Here is a 16,837-nt window from a genome sequence, read left to right as displayed (position 1 = left end):
CAGTATTGTAGAAGGGAGTGCTAAGGGGGAGCAAGTGATTGTAATTAAGTGATAGCTGGAATATTTCAGCGGCCGTCTGGGTTAGATGCAGATCTCTAAGAATGATGCAGATAAAGGCAAGAGGGGGACTGAAGTATTCAGTAGGTAGCAGATAGCAAACCCACCCTTGTGAAACTAAGGCCTTGTCTAGACTGCCACTTACTGTGCTGAAACTTTTTCGCTCAGGGGTGTGAAAAAACACCCGCCCTGAGCCATGCAAATTTCAGCGCTGGAAAGTGGCAGTCTCCGCTCTCCGAGCTCTGGTCAAGTGTAGGTAGTCTCTTGGTCTATCCAAGGCCGTGGTCAAGTGTCTTGATGATTTTGGTCTTGATGAAAACCTTGTCTTTGCTTCTGGGACCTTGAAGTGAAAACATTCTCTAAGTGCTCCGGTCCTGGGAGCCGTGCTCCCGGTGCTGGTAGCTATTCCCCTCACGGAGGTGGTTTTATTACAGCACTCCCAGCGCTGGAGCCGCAGCGCTTTGATGTCGGCTGTGTAGATATATTGTGAACTAAAACTACACTTCACACCATGTGTGTTGTTTATTAAGCCATGTCATTGTCCTTGGCACTTTGACACAAAGTGAAGATGATCAAACCTGGAGGAAAGAATAGCAGAGGCTTTTGTTTTAAACTATTATCTGTTGACTCGCTGCTTGTCGGCAGTGCAGAAGCAATGGGTCTCCAGGGCGGATTTGAAGAAGAAACAGATGAGGTGGGTGGGATAGCAAGGCTGTTCTGAGTTTGAAGAGGTCATGTTTGAACAGGATATGTTGTGACCATCTCTTTTTTCTCTTAGCAGGGCTGTGATCCCTTTGCACAGACCCAGCGCAGCAAACTGCAGCACCGCCGCGCACGAATTAACCAACAGATCAACAAGGAGATGAGAATGCGAGCTGGGGCAGAAAACCTCTTCAAGTGAGCACTGAACACCTATGTGCTACCATTCTGAATTGCCTCTTAGTTTAGACTGATTATGCTCCTCTTTAGCAAGAGACAGTGACGTGCACTAGAAACGTATCCGTTTGTTCGCTTACAAAGACTAGTGACTCGGTGTTACTAGGCTACCTGTATTGGAGAGGGGAAGAGTATATTCTGGATATTCTGTCATTGTTTCCTATACTGGTCAATTGGGGGATAGATAAGGTGACTAAATAAGACTCTCCCTGTTAATTATGAGTCTGTTCGTGTGGCTAGGGCTTTTTCCCTACCTCCTTTTGCAGCATGACTAGAAACCAGAAAGGAAGAACATAACCCTGTGCTGTGCTGCTGACCTGGTAACGCTTTATTGGTGGCTTCAACTTCTGGCCACTTCTCATCCTCCACTTCTGCATGGTGGGGAAATGCACAACATGGGGAAGTGATTTCTAAGCATACTAATAAGTTGTGCTTTAATTGGTCTGTGTAGACCCTGCTGCTGCTCACTGGGGAACTCCTAGTATGCACCAGCAGGGTCTACACATACACTAACGTGTTACGCATTAATTGGTATATCAAAATCACACCCCCATAGTGCACAGTACCCCGCCATATAGAGAAGCTCTAGGTTGCTCCTGGATGTTATGCCTCATCTAATTAAAAAGACTTGCTGTGTCCTTTTCTGCATGACCCTGCTTCATAAAACCAAGGGGAAATGTTCCATGTCAGCAGGAATGTGCCAGGGTGTGCTGTTTCTATCAAAATCCTGAATCGGAGTGATGATACCTGCCATTCATAGGGCATCCAAGAATGTGGGCAGCAAGTAGTTCCCCTCCTCCTAACATCGGCATTTCAAATCCAGCATAGGTCAAAGAGTGGGGGAGCTAGAAGGAATGCAAGGCAAAACACAGGCAACTTAATTACTTTGTTGGGGAGTATGAGGCGCACCTGGGCCAAGTTAGGAAGCAAAACACCCTGATGTTGCTCTTTTTCAGGCCGCTGAAGTGTTTGGCTCAGCAGTTTGAACACCTTTCCCACTGGTAACTCTTTGGTGAGCCTGTTTTTGAGATTAAACAGATCCCTTCTGAGCAGAGGTTGGCCATGAAATCTCAGATTTTGAAGTTTTGAGTTAATGAAAACCAAAACTTGACTCATAAAATCACCTGAAATTAAGTCATTTAGTAAAGTATTGCTATTTTTCCACAGCTTTAAGGATGTGACCTTGTTCTCCAATGGTTAGCACTGAAGACTTCTGGCCTTGTCTACCACTGCAAACCCAAAATGTAGTCAAGGAAAGCTGTGATTTGTACTAGTTGGTGGTGCAGGGTTTACAGCTATGTGGGTGGCTGGAAATGAGCTGTTGGAGTTAGCACAAGTTCCCATTGTAGACACAACCATACTCCTTAAAATGATCTGTTTGTAGCTTCTTAGAAAAGAGGAATGACACTCCAGTGAATGGTGTGTTTGAAATAAAATGCAGTTTTGTTGCATGGTGTAGTAGGTTTTGTTTAACGGATAAATAAACTGACTGAGGGCAGGTCTACACTAACCCCCCAATTCGAACTAAGGTACGCAACTTCAGCTACGTGAATAACGTAGCTGAAGTTCCAAGTACCTTAGTTCGAACGTACCTCGGTCCAGAAGCGGCAGGCAGGCTCCCCCGTCGACTTCGCGTACTCCTCTCGCTGAGCTGGAGTACCGCAGTCGACGGCGAGCACTTCCGGGTTCGACTTATCTCGTCCAGACAAGACGCGATAAGTTGAACCCAGAAGTTCGATTTGCTTGCCGCCAAACTACCGGGTAAGTGTAGACCTACCCTGAGACAGTTAAACAATGAAAGTCCTTTCCCCGTCTTGTTCAAATACCACTGGCTCAGCAAAGTAATTGAAGCGATTAAGGGGTTGGCAATAAACCATATTTTTAATATCTCTGTACAAAGAATTAACTAAGCAAACATTTGATAACTCCTCAGATTGACCAAGACTCATAGTTATATAAGGTATGTTCTTAATGAGATCAAAATGCACCCTTGTGCAGAGTCTAGTATGAAAACTAGAAACTGTTCTAAGCAGTGCATTGGCCTTGTGCTGACTTTCTGCACAAAGGTAAATTTCACCCTTAATGAATGGTTGGCCATTCCCTGGGGGGGTTGCACCAATATATGGAAGGTGCCGTGTGTGACGGGTTGGATCACAGAAACCCCCTTGTGAGATGCTACCCGATGTGCAAAGACTACCCCTGCTCCTGTTTTCCCTGCCAGCTCAGGACTCCAGCACCCTGTCTTGTTGAGCCAGACACTCCAGTCTGCTGCAACACAGACCCAGGGTCTGAATCACTTGTCCCAAGGCTGCAAGTTTACCGAAAACAGCTTACAGAAGTGTTTGTCTCTAGCACTCAGATGCCCAACTCCCAATGGGGTCTAAACCCAGATAAATCCGTTTTACCCTGCATATAAAGCTTATGCAGGGCAAACTCATAAATTGTTCGCCTTCTATAACACTGATAAAGAGAGATGCACAGTTGTTTGCTCCCCCAGGTATTAATACATACTCTGAGTAAATTACTAAATAAAAAGTGATTTTTATTAAATACAGACAGTAGGATTTAAGTGGTTCCAAGCAGTAACAGACAGAACAAAGTAAGTCACCAAGCAAAATAAAATAAAATGTGCAAATCTATGCCTAATCAAACTGAATACAGATAATCTCACCCTCAGAGATGCTTCAGTAAGTTTTTCTCAGACTGGACACCTTCCAGGCCTGGGCACAATTTTTTCCGCTGGTACAGCTCTTGTTGCAGCTCAGGTGATAGCTAGGGGATTCTTCATGATGGCTCCTCTCTGTTCTCTTCCACCCCTTTATATATCTTTTGCATAAGGCGGGAACCCTTTGTCCCTCTGGGTTTCCACCCCCCCTCACTGGAAAAGCACCAGGTTAAAGATGGATTCCAGTTCAGGTGACATGATCACATGTCACTGCAAGACTTCATTGCCCACTTGCCAGCACAACATATACAGGAAGACTTACAGGTAAATACAGCCATCTGCAGACAATGGGAGTCCTCAAGATTCCAAACCATCATTAATGGCCCACACTTTACATAATTACAATAGGCCCTCAGTTATATTTTATATTTCTAGTTTTAGTTACAAGAGTGGTACATTTATACAAATCGGATGATCACACTCAGTAGATTATAAACTTTGTAATGATACCTCACGAGACCTTTTGCATGAAGCACATCCCAGTTACGTTATATTCACTTATTATCATGTTTTTATAAAACCATATAGACGGCACAACGTCACACCGTGTCCTAGCTAAGATGGATCGATTCAATACCAGACCTTTCTGAAGTGCTGCTGCCTAGCTAATTTCATTTGCAAAGCGAATATAGTCTGACCCGTAACCTATACACTTGGCACTTTAAAAGGCTGATTTTTCCCAAAGCTGAAAAAAATTATGAGCAAAATTCGCTGGGAGTAAACATTTTAGATGTAAAAATGCAAATGAAAACTCAGAGCTAAGTGTTTTCATATATCCAAATCCTCTTCCCCTCCCTTCCCAATTCTGCATTCATGAAACAAGGCCTCTTTCGTTACAAATCCATCCTGCTTAAAAGGAGGTGAAAGCAGCAATTGAGAAAAATAAATGGGTAAGCTGATAGTGTACAAACCAGCAATTAGAAATTGCACATAATTGATAAAAGAAGCTAAATGTCAATAAAAAAAATCGATGGCCAGTTAGACAATAACAAACAATTCTTTAAATATATTGGGAACAAATGAAATCGTAGCAATGGCATAGACAAGTATGGGAAAATTCTCAATCTTGATGCAAAAGAGGCAGAAGTGTTCAATAACTACTTCTGTTCCCTACTTGGAAAGAAGTAGGACGATATATGGCGATAATTCTATCAGTAACTAAGGAGGATGTTAAACCGAATTGGCCGGGAGCTCTCTGAACCACTTATGTTACTTTTAACAAAACTTGGAACACGGGGGAAATTCCAGAGGACTGGAAAGGTAAACGGATGACCCAGGAAAATATAGACCAGGTTATCCTAGGCAGGCAAAGTTATGGGAAGGCTGATATCACTGATATGGGATGCAATCAGTAAAGAAGTAATAGATGGTAGAATACTTAGAACTCCTGTGCTTTATGCAGTGGTTTTATCTGTTACTGGATCATGGCGTTTGTGAACACAACTTGCCGGAGGCTTAGCCCTGAGGTATGGCCTTGTCCTTTTTTTGGCTTGACTCAGCTGAATAGAGGCCCAACTTGATTTAGCGTGAGAGACTAGAACATGTTTCAGCAGACAGTTTAGGTGTTGTCAGCTTTCCCCTGCCACCAGGTTCTCTTCCTGTTTTTTTTTTTTCTCTGAGCTGATAAAGGTGCAATTGGCTTGAAAAGCTGTCTCGTCAAAGCAGGCGACTCATTGCAGCTGAAATTCATTCTTCATGTTTACATCTGCTGCTGTTAAATAAATGGGAGAGAAAGCAGGGCATTCAGCAGGATGCTGCTATTGAGTGACCGAAGAACAGGCTTTGAGCTGCAATATATTGCTATTTGCACTGGAAAGGCTGCACTTTTCATATCTAAGAATTACACCTAAAAGAGCTAAAAATGATGTGGAAGTGTGGAATCTCAGTTGAAAGTGTGTATGTGTAATAAGATCCGAGCCTGTATCGGAGATACTGGCTTGTCTGGTATCACTGGAACTCTGTGGCGGAGGCAGGGACAGAATCCAGAGCCGTATTCAGTGCCTTGATCGTGAGACCATGCTTTCTGAAATCCCCTGGCTCGTTCACCACCCACCTTCTAACTACTGCAGCAAATGAGACCAGAGGTCCTACAGACCAGTCTCCTTCACGGCATAGTGCTGATTAATCCCCAAAGCAGGCCCATCCTGTTCACTGAGTAAGGCAGGGGTCCTGTCGAAAAAATAGTGTATGATCATGTAATTAACGACTAGCATAATTAGGTGCGGAAGGATTAGGGTTTTATTGGTAAATGTCAATTTCACCATACATACACACACACATTGTCAAAAAGTCCATCAATGATAGAAATTTAGAGAGGCGCAAAGTAAGACAAAATGCTGTTTGAACTTTTTGACTTAAGGATATTCACTTTATATATTTCAACATGTTTATGTTTTAACAGTTATAAAGTTTTAACTTCTAAATCTCAACATCAGTTGTCGTTGTCTGTCCCCACCCCATAATTTTTCACAACTATGAAAATTTAAATTGATAAATAAAAAAAATGCTTGAAAATAAACAGATCTGTCAAAATTATAAAAAATAAAATACAGATTGAGTTCTGCCAAGGTTAATCATGGCGCATGCACACAAGGGGCCTGAAATAAGGTTGCACAGGCAAGCTTAATTCTGATGTTTTCTAACTTATGAGGGCTTGACTTTGCAACCTAATTTTTATATGATCATGCATATAGGGACAAGACGGCAATGTTTTCTAATGGGAAGGTCACTGGATTAGAATCTGGCTCTCCCACTGAATTGCTGTGACCTTGGGCTACTCAATTTACCTTCCTGAGCCTCTGTTTCCCTTCCCATCCTCTCTCGTCTATTTGGACTGTAAGCCCTTTAGGGAAGGGAGTGTGTATTTTCATACAGCTCCCAGCTCAGTGGGGCCCCAATCTTGCTAGGGGACTCTGGGCATTAGTGTATTATTATTATTAATGATTCATAAAAGTATGCCTTCATACTTATCTGTAAGGGCGCAGCATGTTCCCTGCCTCTATCCCTCTCCAGTTTGCATTCTGTCATATGTTCAAACCTGATGTTGAGGCAGGAAAAAAAGAGCATGATTTTAGAATGTCAGGAAACTTTTTAAAAAGGTGAGCTTGCCCCATCCCACATACTGGGTGGCCCTAGACCTATGGTTTTCAACCAGGGGTATGCGTACCCCTGGGAGTACGCAGAGGTCTTTCAGGGGGTACGTCAGCACATCTAGATATTTGCCTAGTTTTATAACGGGCTCTAGAGCCCTTCAGTGGGACTGGGATCCTGCGGGTCCTGCAGGAGCTGCTGCCATAATAGCAGGAGCAAGATAACAATTCAACAAACAGTGCAGGACGGAGCGGGAGTGAGTACTGCGGGGCTGGAGCGGGATTTAAAACAATAGTCCTACTGCACTGCAAACACGAATGCCCTATCTAGCAGCTGCTGCTCTCCAGCCACCCAGCTCTGAAAGCAGTGCCTCCACCAGCAATAGCGCAGAAGTAAGGGTGGCAATACCATATCATGCCACCCTTACTTCTGTGCTGGTGGTGATGGTGGCATTGCTTTCAGAGCTGGGCGCCCGGACAGCAGCTGCTGCTCTCTGGCTGCCAAATGACAAGGCTCACAAGTGAAAAACCGCCTCAAGTATCACACTCCAATGGAAGTACAATATTTATATCCCCATTGTTTTTATTTAACAATTATATGGTAAAAATGAGAAAGTAAGCAATTGTTCAGTAACCACGTGCTGTGACACTTCTGTATTTTATGTCTGATTTTGTAAGCAAGTAGTTTTTTAAGTGAGGTGGCACTTGGGGTATGCAAGACAAGTCAGACTCCTGAAAGGGGTACAGTATCTGGAAAGGTTGAGAACCACTGCCCTAGACCACACTGTGGAATTCTGAGACTCCCACAGAGTTAAATACCAATCCTTGCCCATGTTTGTCTTTTTAAACTAAATACTCCAGTTTGCGATTGTGTGCAGCCTCACTTGAAGGCAGTCTGAAAGCTGCTTTGCTGCTGCCACCTAGCAGAACAGGCCACGGAGGCTGCTGGGCACTGTCCTAGCTGCTAGGCTGGGCACACTGCTAGAAATAAATATCTCCTAAGAGAAGCTGAAGGGAGTCGGGATACCATGTCCCACTGCAGACCCAGCTGCATCACACAGGCCGCGTCTACACTACCCGCCGCATCGGGTAGTAATCGATCTATCGGGGATTGATTTATTGCATCTCGTCTGACGCGATAAATCGATCCCCAAATCGACACCCGTACTCCACCTCGGCAGGAGGAGTAAGCGGCGTCGACAGGGGAGCCGCGGCGGTCGACTTGCCGCTGTGAGCACGACCAGGTAAGTCGAACTAAGATACTTCGACTTCAGCTATGTGAATAGCGTAGCTGAAGTTGCGTATCTTAGATCGATTTTTCCCCCCCACCATGTAGACCAGCCCACAGAGCCTTTTCCTCCTCCTGCCTCTCCCTCCTCAACCCCCCCCCCCCCCAAAGTTGCTCTTTTGTCTTTCAACCTCTCAGTCTCTGCCTGCTAACTCCTATTTTTCCATCATGATAGGTGGAAAGTCTTCAGACTGTGGAAAGCTTGTGTTCCAAAATGCATTTTGTGAAGCTCAGTGGAAGTACCAAAGGTTATGTAGTGGTTAGAGCAGGAGTCCAAGAGCAAGCATGCTTCCTGGGTTCTCTCCCAGCTCTGTCACTGACCCAGTGTGAGAGATCTGGGCATCTGGCTCATTTCAAAGGTCTTGGTCTCGGTTTCTCACTCCAAAATAGGAATAACATTTCTCTATCTTGTTGGAGTATTCGGAAGCTTTACTCATTAGTTTGGAAGGCACCTTGAGAGACTCTGATATGGCCTATATGCATAAAGTGGTGCATGTTGTTCTAGTGGCAGCTGAAGGCTTGTGGTTTGAATGTGGTAGATCAGTGGCTTTTATCTTGTGGACCACTTCCTAAGACAATTCCTCCTGTGCTCTGTCTCCTTTTTATTTTCAGGGCCACAAGCAATCACAAAGTAAAAGAAACAGTAGCCTTGGAGCTTAGCTATGTTAATTCCAATCTGCAGTTACTGAAGGAAGAACTAGAAGAACTGAACAGCTGTGTGGACGTCTACCAGAATGACAGGTAAGGTGTATGGGGAGGCAGGTCACCAAGCTGACCAAGAAAGTTGCTAGAATTGCAGGGCCCAGGAAAATGAAGAAAGTGGTCAACACCTAAGTTCCCTCTAAGGAGCCTGGAGAAGAGCGGGGAGAAAGTTGGGGTGTGCAGGGCTGCGGCAGGGCAAGGCGCCTCTCCTCTGAGGCCGCTGCGGCTGGGAGAGGGCTAGGGGGAGTCCTCTCTCCCTGCTGCAGCCCTGGGGAAGCCTGCACCGCAAACACCTCATCCCTGGCTCCACCCCAGAGCAGGCACCCCCAGCCAGACGCCTCACCCCCAGCACCCCAAGCCCAACCCTCTGCTTTAGCCCTGAGCCCCCTCCCACGCTCCGAACCCCTCTGCCCCACCCCTGCCACACATCACCTCCATATTAGTTCACATAACAAAAATCATTCCGCACAATCATCTAAAAAATTAGAGGGAACACTGGTCAAGCCCTTGGAAATCAGGTGTGCTAGGCACCCAGGTGCCAAGACACCATGGTGATGGGCATAATATAAATACCCTGTACCTAGCTAGCAATATGCTCAGTCTGCAGTAAGCCTCAATACGTTTGCACAGTGGAAGCTGGGGCCCATTCCTCAGGAAAGTTGTGGAGAGACCTTCTTACCCCATGCCTCCTTCACAGTAGACATTGGGGTGTTTGGCTATGGGTGAAGTGGATGTGGTCTGTGTGTATATGTTGTATATGCAGCTGCCCATATAAGCAACGGTCCCTACACACTCTCCCACACAAATTATATCCCTGCTCCTCGCTGGAATACAGCAGGCAAGGAAGCTGAGAGCAGGGCTGGATTTGAGGCGATTACACCGGCCTGATTAATCCAGTTCCTGCTGTTTGAACGTTTGGGGTGTCAGTGTTGTCCCGCTTCCGTGTAACCAGTGGGTACCACTGGACTGAGAGTTGGGAGATCTGGGATTTGGATCAGCCCTTCCAATGACTTGCTCTGAAGCCTTGAGTGTGTCCTTGATTCTCTCTCTGCCTGGGTTTCTCTATCTGTAAAATGGGGATAATAACCCTGAGGCTTTATCAGCTAATGTTTGTAAAGTGCTTTGAGATGGATGGTGCTTTACAGGTACAGAAGGCTGATGCAGGAGGAGTAATGCAGGTCTTAAATGTATCAAAATAATCTCTCCTCAAACCAGAGGGTATGTAAGCAAAATCCCCCAACACCCGATTTGCTCTGCAGGTAAAGCTTGAGTATGTAATGAAAGTCATTAAAAACATTCCTACCTAGGTCCTTAGCCCCCTTTTCTTGGTGCTTTGCTTCTTGTGAAGTGGATTATTCACATGCTTTTATTTCCCCATTCGATCTTTTTTTTTAAGAGGCCAGACCTTTCATTAATTGCAGCACATGGTTGCTTTGAAGTGCTTACCAGCAACCTCATCTGCTTGACTCACAGTAGAGGTAGTCCTAGCACCCTAGCCAGCAGCAAGCTAACATGCTGGGACGTCTCAGCAGAGCTGTTTATCTGGATGAGAAGGGAAGAAATGCCTGAGGTGTAAATATCAGGGATGGTGCAGCAGTCTCGGAGCTTGAAATGCACCCCTGCCCTCCCCCCCCCCCCCCGCAAACATATGCGCACACCTTGGTTCACTATAAAGCAGTTCAGCGGGTGCTGCCCATGTAGCTGTCTTGATGTCCCTTGTTCCTTCCTAATACTTGTGTTTCGAATAGGGTGAAGTTAGCAGAGGGGAGGTTTTGTGCTCCAAGAGGGTTGCCTGAAAGCAATGGTAAAGTATGAACTGCTCTCAGTTTGCAGCTCATTCTAGAGATAGTGAAAGTAAAACAGAACCTCTCCCCCAGGGACTGACTGGGTGGCCTGCCCATGTGCTGGGCACGCAAGAGCTAGATTTAATAATGTAGGGAAGCACCGTGAGCACCCTCATCTCCCATCAGGGGCCACACGGTGACCTCTGAATGCGGCTAACTATATCCAACACTGGAGTTTTTTTCCTCTTCCCCAGTGGTATGCAACCACTAATATCGAAGGGCCAGATGTTGCAGCCTTTCCCCGCTTTAGTGCTTGGTCAGGTGATTACTCGCCTGATTCAGGGCAGCTGAATTGAGACTACTTGCATTAAAGCTGCTTGAGGTGAATAAGGGTTCAGAATCGATCCCTTGACTCAGTCATCCAAATTAGTAAATGATGCAGGTGATTCCTAACCACCCCAGGCAGGCAGGGGGATATCATTCTGCTCCTGTGCTAGTGTGACTTCCTGGCAAGTAGTCCTAGGTCTTGTCTACACTGCCACCTTACAGCGCTGAAACTTTCTCGCTCAGGGGTGTGAACCTTCCTCCCCCTCTCCTCCTAGCGATGCAAGTTTCAGCGCTGTAAAGTGGCAGTGTAGATATAACTTAGAGAATTTTTCACTTGACCAGAGCTCAAAGAGCCGGGAAGCGAACACCAGTACTGGTGTACTGGGCCGGGAGCCACTCCCCTCGTAGGTGTGGGTTTTTTACAGTGCTGGGAGAGCTGGTGCCATGACTACACAGCCACGTTACAGTGCTGCCGCAGTAAGATGTCTACACTATGCAACTTTTAGTGACATGACTGTGTTGCTAAAGGCGTGCACTGAAGCCGCTGTTTGTCAGCTCTCTTGCCAACAAAACACTTCGACGAGCAGCATTAGCTTTGTCGGCAGGAGAGTGTCTTGTTTTTGGCAAAACTTTTGTTTTTCGGGGTTGTGTGGTGTTTTTTTTAAATAAACACCTCTGAAAGACACAAGCTTTATCGTTCACTTGTCCAGTGTAGAAATAGCCTTAGTCTTTGTAACTGCCCTCAAAGGCCCTGTTTTCTGTAGTTTTAAAAAACACCAAACAAAACCCTCTTCGTTTATTTTGTGGCATTTGGATCAAACTGAAATCTCATTAGAGAAAAAGTGATAACCCCTTTTCCACACTCATTATAGCTCTCAGGAGGCTGTTTATTCAGTGACTGAGTAAGTATGAACAGACCTAGATGTGCATGTTTGTTTTTCTCTTCCTCTCCTCCCCATTTTTCATGACCATGTGATATTTCAGAAACTGCTGATAAGCTCTTGGTGTTAATGACAGACCTAGGTTAAATAACCTGTTATTGTGTAAACACTGACTGTAATGGTCCTGACCCTGTGTGACCCCCTCCAGATCTCACTCCACTAGCCTTTCCTGCCTCTTTGAACCAGTCCTTTGGGAGGCTGTGTGTGTTTGCGCTAGCATGTCCCTGTAAAGAGGATTAGATAAGTTCCCAACTTTAAATAAACAATTGTAGGTCCATTAGGCAAGCTGTGGTTTGTGCAAAAGAGGAGGCCTGATGGAAAAATCTCAATCTGCTGATTTACACCACAAAGGGTCCATCACTGAAGCAGCTAGAAGTGGGATTATCATTGCTTGGGGCTCACTTTACTGTACTTTCTCATCTGTACAGGAGTCTTATTTGTAGATATAATCGTGGACTTTTGAAGGGGCACTTGTATTTGGTTAATACTCTCTAGAGATGGGGGGGAGAGGGTCCCAAACCAAACCTTGCTAATCAAGGGCTATACTTTGAGGGCCCGATTCTGCTCTCACACCTGGTGACTAGGAGTTGCTCTACTTTACAAGTCAATGGAATTACAGCAGAGTGCAGAATTGGGTCCTGTATCTCTAATAGGCAAAACCAAGCCTCTTGATCCAAATATGGAGATTTGGTATCCAGGACCCAATCTGAACTTTCCCAGCATTGGCGTTCTCGGTTTTAATGTTCAGATCCTGCCCACTATAGAAAGAGGCTTGAGTTTGCTGCAAACTGATCTGAACCTAGACTGGGGTGGTCTCTTTGCCAAACTATAATGTGCTGCAGGCCCAGTGACCTGCTGCTGCTACAAAGACATGAAATTAAAATTCAGTTTTTTCCACTTTTAAAAGGCAGCCCTGGCTTGATTGTTATCTTGCAACCATTGAAATGCTGGCCCTAAACTACTTGACAAGAATCTCTTTTTAAATGTTGAAGTTGTAAACCATTTACAAGACACACCTTAATGAACACTTCTCATCTTCAGAGTGCTTTACAAACATTAACTGATCCTGTGATTGTAGGCCAATGTTAAATCCCCATTTTATCGGTGGCAGGAACTTAAGCCATCCTAATTTCTACCCCCTTTGGCAAGTCACTTAAGTGTCAAAACTGGGATTGGAACCCAGGAGTTGCTGGATCCCTGATCTTTGCCTGTCTCCCAAGAGCTGTTCATTAAGACACTTTAGAGCAGTGATTCTCAAACTTTTGTACTGGTGATCCCTTTCACATAGCAAGCCTCTGAGTGCGACCTCCCACCACTTATAAATTAAAAACACTTTTTAATATATTTAACACCATTATAAATGCTGGAGGAAAAGCAGGGTTTAGGGTGGAGGCTGACCGCTCATGACCCCCCCCATGTAATAATCTCGTGACCCCCTGAGAGGTTCTGACCCCCAGTTTGAGAACCCCTGCTTTAGACCATTGCAGCCAATTCAGTTTCTGATCTTTTGGCTGCTTTTTAAAAATTTAAAATAGCAACCTAAAAGCACTAGATTCTTACCCATGCACTGCAAAACATGCACCCAAAGCCCTCATAAAGTAAAATGCTGTTCCTGATGTGAGATCTTTCAAAACTACCTTCACAGCTGAGAATGTTCGTGTCCGGCTTCTGGGTGCTCCCTCACAGCCTGGTCCTTTTTAAGGCAGGTGGGAGTTTTGTCTTTGACTTTAATGGAATCATGGTCAGCACCATGGTGAAGTGACCATTAACCTGAGACACTCAGGCCTATAGCATTTGGGCTGCCACTGAAGTAGGCCAGAGAAGAATATAAGAAATGCCCCCAGCGGATCATATTAATGACCCGACTATCTCAGACCCTGGCCAGTAGTGGCTGCTACAGAGAAAATTAAAACCCACATACTGCACCTTTTGCCATTCTAATCAGGGGTAACATTTCTTCCTGACCCCAGCTGGTGATCACTTATGGCCTGAAGCATGAGGATCCTTTGCACGTATAAGATAATAGTGACTGGAAATATAAACTTTGCTTGTCTGTCATCTCTTGTTTTAGTGAATCTATCAGCGTCCCTATGATTCCTTTGGGGCTAAAGGAGACTAAGGAAATGGATTTAATGGCCCCATTAAAGGTAAGCCTGCTTAAAGTTATTTGAATTGACATTCTGACTAAGGTGGGGTGGCACCTCCCCCCTGTATGAATCAGCTGTCATCCTGCTGACTCCTTTTAACTTTAAGAACATAAAGGCATAAACTTCAGTATAGTCACATTATTCCTTAAATATCGCATGTACATACATCATGCCATGATTATGAACATCAGTATGTTGCAAGTTTTCAACAGAGACCTTACATGTTATCCTTTATGGACAAATACCCTGTAAGTAATGTATTTGATATAGTGAGTTTGTCAGGTCTGAGATGAGTTGTTTGCAAAGAACAGGGGACCCATTGCCAAGAGGCCTATGTGTCTCAGTAAATAAATTTAAATTTATTAAATGTATTTTTATTATAGTAACACCAGTTTATAAAGCCTTGCAAACAATAGGCCAGATCACATCCCCTGGGTTTTTACTTACAGAGGGGATGAAAGCAGTGGAAAAGCTACTAAAGAACTGTCCCAAAATCTCTTGCAGATGGGAGCCCAACCAGTTCTCCAAGAGCCCCTGTGCATAAACATTGTTTTGTTTTGAAGCTTTGCAGGGTTAGGGAGTGTGGTGGAACTGCAGAATGGTCTCCTGGCATTGTTTGCCATGTGTTTACAAAAGGCATCTACTCCTTTGCTAAGAGAGATGGTCAGTTGCTTGTTCAGTAGCCACAGAAATCACCCAACAAACAAAACCAAAAGCTTCTATTTTTTTCCCTGTCTCTCCCCTTACCCTCCCTTTTCCAGGATCTCATCTGTGAACATTATGGGGAAGATGGCATCTCATTCGAAAAAGAAATCAAAGAGCTCATGGAGCTTCGGCAGGTTTGTGCTCCTCATGTTTAAAAATGAAAATCCACCCCGTTTTGGCTGATTCAGGAGGAAAATGGGGCTTCTTTGCAAATCATTAATTCTACGGGTGATCTTTACACACAACTTCAAGAGCTGTTCTGTAGTGCTTTGTGTGCTTTATATCGTTGGGGTATGGGATTCCCCGGAGCACACGTTGGAAAAATTGCGGCTTCAGTTTATAGGTTACAAAATACTGTATTGGTGCAAGGGTCTGCTGTCATGAGTCAAGCTTTAGGATTGGGGCCCTAGTGAGCAAAGATTAAAATTGGACCATGGTTCAACTGTCAGAATTATTTATCTAAAATATCACCCTACCATCTGAACCGCAGACAATTTACAGCCGAAAAGCCCAGTGCTAGAATGGAAAAAACTAATTTTGGATCTGTTAATAATGGAACTCTCTGGTTCCACCCCATATCTATTTAAAACCTGTCATCTCAAATTGCCTTTTGAAGCCAAAATGAGCTGCTTCCCACACCTGCATTTGATCTGATCTCCTATTTTTCCCAAGTTTTGGTAAATTAATGTAGCTGCCACACCAAGGCTGCAGTAAAAACACCCTTAGCTTTCAGTTTGCTGAGGTCAATCTTAATAATCCAGCCCAGAGTTGGACAGTCTCTAACTTGCCTTTCCTCTAATCTTAGGCTTCATATGGGTGAAGTGGTGCCAACTATGGACCTATATGGTTAGATCCAAAAACTTGTATTAAGAGGAGGTTAAGGTTTCAAAGTCAAGCACTCAAAAGTTAGAAGATGCTTTGCCAGTAAATCTTACTTCAGCCCTCCTATATCAAAGTGCATAGGCACAGATTTTAATTATGATCGTATACTATTCCCCCCCCATCCCCCCCCCCCCCCCCAAGGATCCTTGCCTCATTCAGTGTACGGGTGTACTGTCATTTTCTATCATGGTAAAAGAATCTCAGATATTTTCATATGGGATGAATTTCATTCCCCTATGCCAAAGGCAAGGCCTCTGCACCTCTTAAATCCCACTTCTGTGCCCTCAAGCCTGTCTCTGATCAGCAGGGAGTGTCTCCCATTAATTATCGGTGCGCTTGCCACTGTTCCGCCCCTCTTGATGTCTAAAAGCCACGGCTGCATGTGTTACTCTTTTCCCTCCTCTTCCACAGGCCATGCGGACTCCCAGCCGGAACGAGGCGGGGCTAGAACTGCTGATGGAATATTACAACCAGCTTTACTTTCTTGACAACAGATTCTTCCCTCCCAATAAAAACTTGGGCGTCTTCTTTCACTGGTTAGTGAGGGTTTTTTGTTCTGACCTTTAAGTGTGTGTGTATGTGTAGTCTTAATATTGCTGATTTTGGGGGCTGGGGGTAAATAGATCCAGATGCCCAGGCCCTCTGTAGAGCTTGTTCCTCTGAAATATTTCAAAAATCTGGCCTTTTCTCTCTGTCCTCATCACCAGAAGGTGGGCATATTAACATAAAGATCTGGGTTCCAGCACTACATTCCATGTGACCTTAAACTCAGTGAAGTCGGCAAAATGGGGATTTTAATGCTCCTGTATCTTTAAGGGCATTGTAACCTTGTTGCTGTCTGTAAGTGCTTTGAGATCCTTTCCAGCATGTGATGTACAGTCAATGCAAAGTGTGATCACAGCATTCATAGTTTCTATTTCCATTTATTATGCGCTGGATTCCTTTGTTGCTCACTGTGTGTTCATGTTTTGCTCAACTTGAAAGAGGCTTGTTTTTTAAACATCAATGCCCCAGAGGCCTCCTTGTTTGTGCCACATCTTGTTGAGATGTTTTCGGGTCTGGCAGGCACCAAGTCATAGACTGCTCTGTGGAACGCTGTGCAATGGCATCATTCCCTTTGTGGTGGATTGTCCACTGCTGACAATTTTCAAATCAAGATTGGATGCTTTTCTAAAAGATCTGCTCTAGGAATTATTTTGGGGCAGTTCTCTGGCTTGTGTTCCAGAGGCAGTCAGGCTAGATGATCACAGTGGT

At 44.7% G+C, this 16,837-nt stretch overlaps 1 protein-coding gene across 4 annotated transcripts in view; it reads left to right on the top strand.

The window, feature by feature from the left end:
• The window catches only part of RHPN1 (rhophilin Rho GTPase binding protein 1), a 58,286-nt gene that overhangs the window by 11,478 nt on the left and 29,971 nt on the right, over positions 1-16,837 (top strand). For 2 of the 4 annotated variants that reach the window (XM_054018834.1, XM_054018832.1), the window contains exons 2-6: positions 836-954; positions 8,708-8,836; positions 13,921-13,996; positions 14,758-14,835; positions 15,995-16,119. In XM_054018834.1, coding sequence (XP_053874809.1) covers positions 836-954; positions 8,708-8,836; positions 13,921-13,996; positions 14,758-14,835; positions 15,995-16,119 — 527 coding nt within the window. Of the gene's footprint in view, positions 1-835; positions 955-7,844; positions 8,052-8,707; positions 8,837-13,920; positions 13,997-14,757; positions 14,836-15,994; positions 16,120-16,837 lie in introns of those variants that run through there. The other 2 variants (XM_054018833.1, XM_054018835.1) reach the window with 2 other exon arrangements.

The sequence above is a fragment of the Malaclemys terrapin genome, chromosome 2, assembly GCF_027887155.1.
Source record: "Malaclemys terrapin pileata isolate rMalTer1 chromosome 2, rMalTer1.hap1, whole genome shotgun sequence".
Taxonomy (NCBI): domain Eukaryota; kingdom Metazoa; phylum Chordata; order Testudines; family Emydidae; genus Malaclemys; species Malaclemys terrapin.
This window is presented reverse-complemented; position numbering and strand designations above follow the sequence as displayed.